The 12,647-nt window shown below is 48.3% G+C and overlaps 2 protein-coding genes across 4 annotated transcripts; one reads left to right on the top strand and one right to left on the bottom strand.

Annotated features, from left to right (window-relative positions):
• Nucleotide 1: 1 nt before the first annotated feature.
• Nucleotides 2-8,045, top strand: LOC148225625 (leucine-rich repeat-containing protein 14-like). Of its 3 annotated transcripts, none has more exons than XM_088180544.1 (5): nt 2-2,543; nt 2,788-2,869; nt 3,465-3,798; nt 3,899-4,504; nt 5,848-8,045. In XM_088180544.1, the coding sequence occupies exons 3-5, from the start codon at nt 3,509-3,511 to the stop codon at nt 6,401-6,403; spliced, it is 1,452 nt and encodes a 483-aa protein (XP_088036670.1). In that variant the 5' UTR covers nt 2-2,543; nt 2,788-2,869; nt 3,465-3,508; the 3' UTR covers nt 6,404-8,045. The 3 variants fall into 3 exon arrangements, with proteins under 3 accessions (XP_088036670.1, XP_088036659.1, XP_088036664.1); XM_088180533.1 differs by having other exon boundaries at nt 2,788-2,913; XM_088180538.1 differs by lacking the exon at nt 2,788-2,869.
• On the bottom strand, nt 7,798-12,543 carry LOC148225624 (leucine-rich repeat-containing protein 14-like). Its single transcript, XM_088180483.1, has 3 exons — nt 11,836-12,543; nt 11,115-11,744; nt 7,798-10,147 (listed from the first exon to the last, which is right to left on the bottom strand). Exons 1-3 carry the CDS (start codon nt 12,126-12,128, stop codon nt 9,586-9,588), a joined length of 1,485 nt encoding a protein of 494 aa, XP_088036609.1. The 5' UTR covers nt 12,129-12,543; the 3' UTR covers nt 7,798-9,585.
• Nucleotides 12,544-12,647: the final 104 nt, after the last annotated feature.

Below are 12,647 nucleotides of genomic sequence, written 5' to 3'. Positions count from 1 at the left end.
AGCTCCACCGCGTTCCTCCCGAAATCCGGGCGTTCTCTGCCTCATCCCGGTGCTTTTCTGTATCATTCCAGTGTGGTTTTCCTTTCATTTTGGTGCTTTTCTGCCTGTTTTTTTTTTCTCCTGTTCCAATTGTTTCTGTTGTTTCATTTGTTTGGCTGCCGGGGGAGCCGGGTCCGAGACAAACCGTGACGCTCGTAGTTCACTGTAACAAGACTTCAGCTCTTTATTCTTTTGTGAGCACCCTTAAATAGGGTGCTTGATCTTTCCCGGGCTCACACAGCTGGTTGGTTCCAATTTCTGTCATTCACCTTCTCGACCAATGATGCTTTAACACTTAAAGTCCAATAGATGAGCTGGGATTTTCACGCAGGTACCTGCCTGGCAGGCTGGCTCGGTTTCAAATTGCATCTTTTAGAAAAGCTGCGATATTCACTCCACAATTCACCCTTTCTTGGTTAAAAACTAAAATTTTTTTTTTATAATATTTTATAAGCTTAGTATTCCAAGTTATGGATGTGCTTGATGTATCATTGGAGTTGTGGTGTTTTATTTAGAAAACTGTTAACATCACCATTTTTAGTTTGACATGTTACAGGCTCAATGCTTCATAACTACAACGTTACAATTCAATATTAAACCAGAACCATTTAGTTCAACACCGTTAACATTTTATAAAACAAGAAACCATTTAACTTAAAACCATTTCAAATAAGAAGATATATATTTCCTTTATTCCTTAATCCCCTTTGTTTTATTAAAAAAAAACCAATAAACCATTTAACTTAAAACTCTTTCAATTAAGAACACACGTGTTTCTATCTGTCTTTTCTCCCCCTTTGTTTATAGAAATTGAAACAGGAACAAAACCTGCACATTTCAATTACCTCAATGTGGTGACAATTATCATTGCTGATATGTTACAATCCAATTTTAGTGTTTAATACTGTTGAGGAGTTTTCCTTAAAATGATAATTTAGGAGAATCTTCTGCGGATAAGATTCTTCCCGTTTAGCCCAAAGGAAAAGGTTTTAGCTTTTGCAAGGCTAAATTAGCTCATCAAAATGACTTGGTTTATTTTTAGCTTAGAAATATTTGGATTAATAATTTTTCTCCTTGTCAGTCAAATTTCAGTCTGGCCACAATTGAAACAGACTGAGAAGGCTTTGATGGTAAACATTTCTTTTTGCTTAGTCTAAATCTCAATGTGGCCAGGATCGAGACTTTAGACTAAAGGCAAAAATTTTCTAATATGTATTAAAAGAAACCTTCAATAAATTTTAAACATTGTAAACAGAAGCGATAAGAGGTAAGTATTTTAGAAAACTTTGCAATTCTAATTTGTCAATGAAGTAACTTTTACTAAACCAATCCAAACAGATTTGTTTTGTTGAACTTCTAATATTAGCAAGATCTTCAAATTTTTCAGGGTGGCTGATTGAGTATGATGCTGTTGCAATGTATATGAATAAAGTTAACAAGCATGCTGCTGTGAACTTCAACACACAATTATAAAATTGCAGGCTATATTTGCAACTCTGATAAAATACCTTTTCAGCAACTATAAAAAAAAAACAGATTTGTGAAATTTTGTTTTCAGCACCTGTGACCAACAACAGCAGCAAACTTTGCACTACAGATTTTAGGACATATTTAGCAAACTGCAACCCATATTTGCAGTATTGGCGTGGTATTCTGAGTGGAACTGTAAAAAAACAGGTTGACAAGGCAAATATTTACTTAGTAAAGTTTGCAAAATATACAGGCTTCGGCAAAGTTAAATTGGAGGTAGGTGAAGCAGCTGCTGAGTTCTGCTGAAGGTGAACATTGCTGTTTATATTACCTTGGTTGGTGATGTTAAGTTCTTTAATTTCCATTTTCACAGTCTTAAGACATGAGGCAAGTAGCGTGTTGTTCCATTTGTTGAGTAGATGGTTTGTTTTCTGTTGCTGTGTTCTAACTTTTCTATGAGTTTGGTGATATCTTTTCAGGTTGGTTCGGTGTCCCCCAAACCAGCCGTCCCCAAATCCAGGGATTCCCCCCCTCACAAATTCCCTCCGCGGCCCCTCAGGAGCTCCTGGCTGGGTTTGCGCCGCCCTTCCCGCAGGAATTCCGCTTCCCAGCGCTTCAGCAGCACCTTCAGCTCCTGCTGCCGCTCCATGGCTGCGGGATCGGGGATCGGGATCAGGATCTGGGATCGGGATCAGGATCTGGGATCGGGATCTGGGATCTGGGATCGGGATCGAGATCGGGGGAAGCTCGACGGGAAATCCCGAATCGCCTCAGAGCGAACCTCCCGCCCCATCCCAGCGCCAGCCAATAGGAAGGCAGGGATGAGTGATTGACAGCGCACTGAGCCAATGAAAACGGAGAACGAAAAAAGAGTCCGCCCACGCAAGCCTCGAGCCAATTCCAATTCAATAAAACAATTAAGAGTAAAGACTCCGCCTTCCGGGTGGATCCCGCTCGCTGATTCGCTACTGCAACTCTTCCTAATTTTCGGTTTCATTTCGGGCAGGGGCGAGTTCGGGTCCTGCAGGCAGGCGGTGAGTGGGGGTTCTATGGTGGGGGGGGGGGATGGGGTGGGCGGCAGCGCCGGTTTTGGGGATCCCTGAGGAGACTTTGGGATAATCTGGGGATTCCTGTGGGAATTACGAGATTCCCGGAGGGATTTCAGATCCTTGAGGGACTTTGGGGTGGCCTTGGTGGGGTGGGGATACTCCACACCCCTCCTTTTAGGGAGCTGCGCTGGGGGTGCCCTCACAACACCGGCCCCACCTTCTCCCACAGCTTCTCTTTTCTTCGGGATATCCTTGGATTCGGAGTCTCCCTGGAATTCTCCTCTGGTGATTGTGCATCCTGCGGGTGAAAGGTGGAAAAACTCTCTATAACTCTTAAAATAAAATATAAGAGTAGGTGTGTATTTATTCAGCGCTGAGGCGCATGGGGGATGGCTCCTGCACAAACATGCACAGCTTTGGTGACCTGCGCCTCTCCTTTCATTCTCTACAAACTGGGACTGCACAATGCGCCTGATACACATTCATTGCCTGTCTCTGCTTCCTATTAAAATCAACTCCACGCCTCTTTCTGGCTGAGCGTTGTTCCTTTTTGCTCGCTCTGGTGGTCGTCTGGGGGTCCTGGGGATGAAGTAAATAGTCTTCCTCTCTGATGAAAACTTCACCTTACCTCCTTGCTCATTCTCTCATTTTAATCCTTCGCTCATCTTCCAGACTTTGATCCCAGTTTTCCTGGTTTCAGGGGTCTGACGACCCCCTTATCCTGTGGTGCCTTTGTCCTTGTATCCTATTTGCCCACTCCAGCTCTTGACCTCACCTTGGAGCCTTGTTCCCCTCCTGTTCTTGCAAGCACATAAATTCCAGTAAACAGAGAGATTTGTCAGTGCCCTTTTTTAGTCAAAGCATTTCTTGATGCTTGATTCTTAATTCTCAATTTCTCTGTCTCAGGTGTGCCGCCATTTTCCCCTATTTCCCACAGCCCTACAGAATCCATGGATTCTCTCCTTTTCCTCTGTGCCCGCCGTGTCGTCGCCCAGCGCCCTCTTCCCGCCCTTCCTGCCGGTCTCTATCCCATCCTTTCCCAAGCGGCATTCCTGGATAGAAAAACCCTGGTCCTGCGGGATTTGGTGGCCGCTTGGCCTTTCCCAGTGCTCCACTTCCAGCAGCTCGTGGGGTGCCGGGAGCTTCCCCAGAACAATTCCATCTACTGTGCCAAGGCCGTCATCCAGGCCGTGGTGGCTCAGCTCAAGCAGGAGCTGGAAGAGCCCGGCCACCATTCCAGGTGGGTATTGGGAAATCCAGCATGGCCACAACCTCCAATCCTTCCACTTCCTCCATCCATCCTCATGGGTTTTCCTGATGATTAATTCCCATTTTTCCAGCCTGCGCGTGCTGGACATGACCGCGCTCCCGGCCTGGTTTACCATCTCGTTCAGCACCGGGGCTTTGGCCGAGGCTTGCCTGGAGGTGTCCAAGCACCAGCGGGAATTCCAGAGGCGCAGATCCAAGCGGCACAAAGGCCGCTCAGGAGGTTCCACGGCTGTGGCCGCTCCGCAGCCCCCGGGCGTGGACGTCCACACCGACCTCAATGTCATCGGAGCGTCCTACGGGATCCTGCGGGACGCGCTCCAGACCGGAGCAGCTGCCACGCTGCGCCTCAAGTGCCGCGAATTCCAAACAGAGGAACTCTCAGCACCCAAGATCATGACTTTGTTGGAATCTCTGGATCCATCCTGTCTGCAGAGGGTGGATCTGTGCTGCAGCCGTTTGGGATTGTCCGGGCTCTCGGTGATCCTGCCGCACCTCTCGCGCTTCCCGGAGCTGCGCAGCCTCGAGCTGTGGTACAGAAATGTGGGCCTGCGGCACCCGACGCCAGAAAAGGCAAACGGAATCCGCTGCGTGGCCAAGCAGCTGGGAATGCTGCCCGGACTCCGGGAGCTCAAGCTGAGATTTTTCCAGCTCTCCGGGAATCTGTGCCAGCTCCTCTGGTGAGTTCCCCACAGAGTGGGGCCTTTGTGTGCTCTGGGGGGATTCCCATGAGTTGAGGCTGCGGACCTTGGCAGTCTTTTCTGACCTGGGTGCTTCTTTGGTTCCAGGATTTCATTATCCTGATGTTCCCATGATTCCCAAATGTTCATGACTCCATTGTGCCATAATTCCATGATCCCAGAATTCCGAGATTCCAGGATTCTCAAAGGCTGAACTTCAGGATCTTGGAGGTCTTTTCCAACATTAGTAATTCAATGATTCCAAGATTTCCTTATGCCAATACTCCCATGATCCCATAATTTCATTATCCCAGTAGTTCATGACTCAACATTTCCATTATCCCATAAATTCACGATCCTAAAACTCCGTGTTTCCAAGATTCCCAAAGTTTGGGCTCAATGGGTCTTGAGAGTCTTTTCCAGCATGAAGGATCCATTGATTCCAGGAATTCATTACCAGTGTTCCCATGATCCCGTGATTCCATTATCCCAATAGTTCATGACTCAGTGATTGTGTCATCCCATAATTCCATGATCCCAAAATTTCCTAATTCCAGGATTCCCAAAGGCTGAACTTCAAGATCTTGGAGATCTTTTCCATTCTTAGTGACCCCATGACTCCAGGAGTTTATTATCCCAATATTCTTATGATTCCATTATTTCAATCCTTGATTCCAGAATTCCCAAAATTTGGGTTTCATGGTCCCTGAGATCTTTTCAACCTTAGTGATCCCAGGTTTCCATGATCCCATAATTCCTTGATTCCAGGATTCCCAAAGGTTGGACTTGATGATCCTGAAGCCTTTTCTGAATTTAATGGCTCCATGACCCCATAACTCCACAATTCCCGGGCTCCATGATCCCACAATCCCAGGATTTTCAATACTTGAACTTGATGGTCTTGGAGATTTTGCCCAACCTCAGTGATTCCATGATCCCACAATTCCAAAATCCCAGGGTTTTCAGGGGTCAAAATTGATGGTTTTGGCGTTTTTTTCACACTTCGGCCGTTCCATAATTCCACAATTCAATTTGGCAATTCCATGATTCCTTGATCTCATAATTCCATAATTCTCAAACCTTTAACTTGATGTTCTTAGAGACCATTCCCAAACTCACCTATTCCATAACTGCATGACCCCATCGTTCCAAAATCCCAGGGTTTTCAGGGGTTGAACTTGACGTTCTTGCAGCTTTTTCCCGGCCTCACCCATCCCACAGTTGGGCGATTCCACAGATGCAGTCCCAGTTCTTATTCCCCACGTTTCCCCCAGGAATCCCAACATTCCCAGCTCCCACCAATCCTCCCTTGGGCCTCACCTCTCTCTTTTCCCTCCCGCCAGTGACCTCCAGGCTCCGTTGGAAAGCTTGGAATTGGCCTCCTGCTCCCTCGTTCCCGCCGACCTCGCCTTCCTCTCCCAAAGCTTCCACGCTCCAGCCCTCAAAAGGTTGGATCTGAGCGGCCATGACTTCTCCCAAGGCCTCCTGGAGCCTCTCCGGCTGCTCCTGGAGGAAACCTCGGCCTCGCTGCTGTACCTGGAACTCAGGGATTGCCACATGAACGACTCCCACCTGGAGGCGCTGCTCCCGACGCTCCGGCGCTGCTCCCGCCTGCGCTACCTGAGACTCCACGGCAATTCCCTGTCCATGGCTGCACTCAAGGATCTGCTCCAGAAAACCTTGGAGCTGCCAGATCTCCGCCTGGTCGTGTATCCCTTCCCTGTGGATTGCTACAAGGTGGAGCTGCTAGAATACAGACGGAAATTTGTACCGGATAAGGAGCTTTTTGAGGTGGCCACAGCAGAGTTTTCCCAAATTTTGGAGAATTCCGGGAGAACCGACATCATCTGGACTTGCTCTCCCAGAGACTGCAAAGCCCTGGACTACTTCTCCTTGTGATCTGGGAAAAGCTTGGAAGCAGGAAAAGCTCAGAGCCTCCATCGCGGAAAAGCATCGCCACCTTCTTCCCAAAATCCGGGCGTTTTCCACCTCATCCCGGTGCTTTTCTTCCTCATCCCAGTATTTTTTTCCCTCTTTTTATTTTTTTTCCTCATGTTTTTCCAGCCCATCCTGGTATTTTTCTGCCTCATCCTGGTATTTTTCCATCCCATTTCATGATTTTTTCCAGCTCATCCTGGTGTTTTTTCCATCAGGATTGGCTTTGCACAGCCAAATTCCAGGAGGCTCTGGGGCTGGATTCCACAGGAATGTTCCAGAAGCTTTTCCTGTGTTCGGCCAATCCTGTCAGGAACAGTGGCAACGCCTCTGGAATACGAAGTGAATCAGAAGAAACCAATCATAGCCCAGCTGGAATTCTGGAGCAGAAATTTGGGGAAGGAACAACTCCAGTGACAATTCCAAGGTGCTGGAGTGGAAATTCCCAAAATTCTGTGGTGCATCCAAAGGGAAGCTCATCCTGGAGCTGATCTTGGGAGGGACCTGTAGATCCATGGAAGGAGGAGCAGATTCCTGGTAGGAATCCCATGGAGGAAAAAACCTTTGGAGCAGGATATTCCCAATGTACTGAACCATTAGAAAATTAAGTCCATCAGGAATTGTTTTCCATGGGAATGACACATTGGAGAAATCCATGGAAAATTCTTGCTGTTGGATATAATTCCATTAGAAAATTCATTGAAAACTGACCTTGGGATGGATTCATGGCGCAATCAATGGAAAACTCCCCTGGGATGGCCCTGGCTCCCAGCACTGCTGGAGGGATTGAGGGAAAGCCAGGAAAGAGAGAATTGGGGGAAAGAAAAGTTGGATTTGGGGTCTTGTTATCCTGATCCCATTGGAAATAAACTCATCCTATCCCAGATCCTGAGTCTGTCTTGCCCGGACGGGATTTCCTGAGGGATCTTTCCCGATCCTTATCGTGATCCATGAATCCTCCATGAATTCCTTCATTTCCACCTCCTTTTGGAGTTTTCCCACCTAATCCTGATGGTTTTCCACCTCATTCCAGGTTTTTTTTTTTTTTTCACTTTTTACCACTCTTTTCCTGTAGGAATCCTTAAAATCACAGGGTTTTGGGAAAGCTGAAGAAAAGCAGGCGTGAGAGACAACAGAAGTGCAATTGGAGCTGAGCAGAAAGCACAAGGCAGGTCTGCAGAAAAGTTCCATGAGATGTAGGAAGCAAGGCCAAATAGAACAATGGGCCGTGCATTAACGCTCGGCCAGAATAACTCTCTAAGCTGCAGCAAAGTCCATCCAGCAAGATGTTAGGAAGGGCTAAGCTTAATAATGGAGCTCTGTGCAATGGATTTCAAGGCTTACAAGTGTTACAAATATATGACAAATATATGATTTTATTCCAAATAAGCAAGCATTCTTTTAACCAAACTGTATTTACAGTGACTGGATAGAACTACTGTCAATGTGTTTTTGCCTTTTGTCATTGGTCAAAAACCTTTCAAAGTGCCTTGTAACATCACATTCTCCGGCTGCTGCCATCTTCCCGCTGTCCCATCCTGTAATGAGACTGATGATTGGGAGGAAAAAAATAAAAATAAAGCAGCTCGAGACGTGTTCCACAGCAGTCCCATCTCATTTGTGATTCTGTGCAGAAACCCGTGGCTGACATTATTTTCCCACTTCCTTTTGGCAGGTTTTGCCTCATCCCGGTGTTTTTTCACCTTTTCCCAGCGCTTTCCCCCTCAACCTGGTGGTTTTCAACCTCATTTTTCTATTTTCCCCTCATCCCAGTGTTTTTCTACCTCATGTCTCTGTTTTCTGCCTCATTTTGATGTTTTTCCAGCTCCTTTTGGGATTTTCCCTCATCCCATTCTTTCCCCCCTCATTCTGGTGTTTTTCCCCTTTATTTTGCTTGTTTTCTGCCTCATTTTGGTGTTTTTTTTCCTGTATATCCCAGTATTTCCCCCCTCATAGAGGCATTTTTCCAACTCATTTTTGGTATTGTGAGCCTTATTCTGTTGGCTTCCACCTCATTTTGTTGTTTTTCCCTCATCCCATGATTTTCCTCGTGATTCAGGTGGTTTTCAGTTCATTCTGATTGTTTCTCCACCTCATTTTAGTATTTTTCCCCTCATCCAAGTGCTTTTCCACTCGTCTCGGTGTTTTTCCATTTAATTTTTCTGTTCTGGGCTTTACCCCATCAGATTTCTATATAATTTTGGTATTGTTCCCCATATCCTGGTGGTTTTCCCCTCATAACAGAGTTTTCACACATCATTTTCTTATTTCTTGCCTCATCCAAGTGTTTTTCTGCCAAGTCCTGGCATTTTACTGCTTCATATTGGTGAGGTTTTACCTCATTTCAGTGGCTATCCCTTCATCCCGGTGGTTTTCTACCTCATTTTGGTATTTTTTCACCACAGCCCAGTGGTTTTTCACCTAATTTTGGTATTTTTAGCCTTATTCTGTTGAGTTTTTGCCGCATTTCTTTTGTTTCTACCTAATTTCACACTTTCTATCATCATTTTGGTGTTTTCTTCTCACTTTGGTGTTATCTCCTCATTTTTATATTTCCCCCCACGCTTTGGTCTTTTCCCCTGATCCCGATATTTCCCTGCCTCATTTTGTTTCTTTTCCTTCCTCATTTAACATTTCTTCCCCTCATCCCGCTATTTTTCCTCCCCATCTCGTTGATTTTCTACCTCATCCCGATGATTCTTCCCTCATCCCGATATTTTCCCACCTCATTTTCCATCTTTTTCCCTCATCGCGCTGCTTCTCCCGGTGCCTGTGGGGCCCTGAGGGCCTAGAGGGGAAAATGGCGGCAAGCTGAGGGTGGGGGGGATCTATAGGGGATCTATGAGGGCACGCAGCGCCAGGAGCCGCCTATAGGGGATTTTTATGGGGTCGCTGAGGCTCTTTAGGGCTCCGTGGTTCCTATAGGGAAGCTCTGGGGGGTTCTATAGTGTCTGGTGATCTATAGGTGCCTCTATAGCAGCGGGACTCTTCCCCGGCCCCTCTCATTCTACTTCCGCTTTCCCCCCGGAACCTTTTCACGGCCGCACCACCCGAGGTGCGCACACATTCCGGTCCCCCGGGTGGCGCTGGTGGCGCTGTTGTCGCTGTCGCGTGTCGCGGCCTGGAGGCTCCGAGCTTTTCCTCAGTCACAAGGAGAAGTAGTCCAGGGCTCCGTGGCCGTAGGGTTTGTAAGACCAGACGAGGTCGGTTCTGCCGGAATTCTCCAGCAGCTGAGAAATCTCCGCAATGTCTGCCGCCAAAAGCTCCTCATCCACGACTGATTCAAAACTGCAACCGAATCTTGGTGGCTCCCGATTGTAGAAATCCCTGGGGTAAGGATACACAACCAGGTGGAGATCCGGCAGCTCCAAGGTTTTCTGGAGCAGACCCTTGAGTGCAGCCATGGACAGGGAATTGCCGTAGAGTCCCAGGTAGCGCAGGCGGGAGCAGCGCCGGAGCGTCGGGAGCAGCGCCTCCAGGTGGGAGTCAGCCATGCGGCATTCCATGAGAATCAGGTGCAGCAGCGAGGCCGAGGTTTCCTCCAGGAGCAGCCGGAGAGGCTCAAAGAGGCCTTGGGAGAAGTCATGGCCGCTCAGATCCAACCTTTTGAGGGCTGGAGCGTGGATGCTTTGGGAGAGGAAGGCAAGGTCGGCGGGAATGAGGGAGCAGGAGGCCAATTCCAAGCTTTCCAACGGAGCCTGGAGGTCGCTGGTGGGAGGGAAAAGGGAGAGGTGAGGCCCTAGAGAGGATTGGTGGCAGCTGGAAATGTCGGGATTCCTGGGGGAAACACAGGGAATGAGAGCTGGGATTGCATCTGTGGAATCACAGGATTGTGGGGTGGGTGAGGTTCGGAAAGAGCTCCTAGGACATCGAGTTCGACTCTTGAAAATCCTGGTATTTTGAAATTTTGGGGTCATGGAATCACAGAGTTCTGGAATCACTGATGTTGGGCAAAATCTCCAAGACCATGAAGTTGAAGGTGTGAGAATCATGGAATGATGGGAGCAAGTGGTCATGGAATTGTGGAATAACTGAAGTTTGGAAAAGTCTCCAGTGCCCATCAGGTTTGACATCTGAAAATTCTGCCTGGGATTTTGGAATGATGGAATCATGGAGTTATGAATGGCTGAGAATGGGAAAGTTGTCCAAGGAAATGAAGTTCAAGCTTTGAGAATTAAGGAATTATGGAAACAAGGGGCCATGAAATAGTGGAATCAAATTGTGGAATGATGGAATGTCTGAAGTTCAGAAAAGGCTCCAAGAAAATGGAGTTGGAACCCTGAGTATCAAGGGATTTTGAAATGATGGGATCATGGAGTTATGGAATGGCTGAGGTTGGGAAAGGTCTCAAGACCATTAAGTTTGACTTCTGAGAATCCTGGGATTTTGGAATGATGGGATCATGGAAGCACGGAATAATGGAATCAGTGAGGTTGGAAAAAATCCCCAAGACCATCACGTTCAAGCTCTGAGCTTTGATCGTGGAGCCACGGAATTGTGGAGTTATGGGATCTTGGATCAAAGAGTTATGGAATTAAGGGCTCATGCGATATTGGGATAATGAAATCCTGGAATCATGGCATCACTAAGGTTGGAAAAGACCCCAGTATTCCTGAGCCCAACCCTTTGGAATCCCCCCAGAGTGCAGGAAGGCCTCGCTGAGTGGGGAACTCACCAGAGGATCTGGCGCAGAATCCCAGAGAGCTGGGAAAATCCCAGGTCGAGCTCCCGGAGGTTGGGCAGCATTCCCAGTTTCCTGGCCACGCAGCTGATTCTGAAGGCTGATTCTGGAGTCGGGTGCCGCACGTCGATGTTCTTGCACCGGAGCTTGAGGCTGCGCAGCTCCGGGAAGCGCGAGAGGTACGGCAGGATCTCCGAGAGCCCGGTCAATCCCAAATTGCTGAAGTGCAGATCCACCCTCCGCACACAGGATGGATCCAGAGATTCCAACAAAGTCACGATCTCGGATGCCGAAATGGACTTTGCTTGGAATTCGCGGCACTTGAGGCGCAGCGGGCCGGCAGCTCCGGCCTGGAGCGCGTCCCGCAGGATCCCGTAAAACCTTCTCATGACAACCAGGTCGGTGTGGATGTCCACGCCTGGGGGCCGTGGAGTTGCCACAGCCATGGCAGCGCTGGAATGGCCTTTGCACTGCTTGGATCTGCGCCTCTGGAATTTCTGCTGATGCTTGGACACCTCCAGGCAAGCCTTGGCCAACAGATCGGCTCTGGACCAGATTTTCAACCCAGCACGAGTACGGCCACACACGGAATCCGAGAGTCCGGTCATGTCCAGCACGCGCAGGCTGGAAAAATGGGAATTAATCATCAGGAAAACCCACAAGGAGGGATGGAGGAATTGGAGCTTGTGGCCGTGCTGGAATTCCCAAAACTCACCTGGAATGGCGGCCGGGCTCTTCCAGCTCCAGCTTGAGCTGCGCCACCACGGCCTGGATGACGGCCTTGACGCAGAGGTTCCAGTCATCATCCCAAGGCACCTCCCGGTGCCCCACGAGCTGCTGGAAGTTGAGCACTGGGAAAGGCCAAGTGGCCACCAAATCCTGCAGGACCAGGGTTTTTCTATCCAGGAATGCCGCTTTGAAAAGGATGGGATAGAGACCGGCGGGAAGGGCACGAAGAGGTCGCTGGGCGATGATGCAGCGGGCGCAGAGGAAAAGGAGAGAATCCATGGAATCTGTAGGGCTGTGGGAATTAGGTGAAATTGGAGGGACCCCCAGGATGAGGAACCAGCAGGAGAGAATTCCAGGGAAGCTCTGAATCCAAGGTTATCCCGAAGAAAAGGGAAGGTGTGAGAATAGTTGGGCTTGGTGTTGTGAGGGTACCCCCAGTGCGGATCCCTAAAAAGGCAATCCCGAAGTACTCCTACACCACCAGGGCCACCCCAAAATCTCTCAAGGATCGCAAGCCTTTTCGGGAATTTCGAAATTCCCGAAGGGATGCCCAAATTATTCCAGATTCCCTTCAGGGAACCTCAAAACAGGCCCTGCTCCCCTCCAAAAATAGCACCCCCCACTTATCTCCCGTCCAGAGCCGCTACTCGCCCCGAGCCCGTACGGAAGCTGCACTTCCGTGTCTGCGCGTTGTATCAGCCAATCAGCGAGCGAGACCCACCCTGCAGGCGGATTCTTTAAAATATCTCTTAAAGCTCTCTGTCATTGTTTTATTTAATTTTCTTTCGTTTAAGAGCA

Source organism: Sturnus vulgaris, chromosome 1 (assembly GCF_052056855.1).
Source record: "Sturnus vulgaris isolate bStuVul1 chromosome 1, bStuVul1.hap1, whole genome shotgun sequence".
Taxonomy (NCBI): domain Eukaryota; kingdom Metazoa; phylum Chordata; class Aves; order Passeriformes; family Sturnidae; genus Sturnus; species Sturnus vulgaris.
The sequence above is the reverse complement of the archived record's forward strand: the minus strand, read 5'-3'. Positions and strand labels throughout refer to the sequence as shown.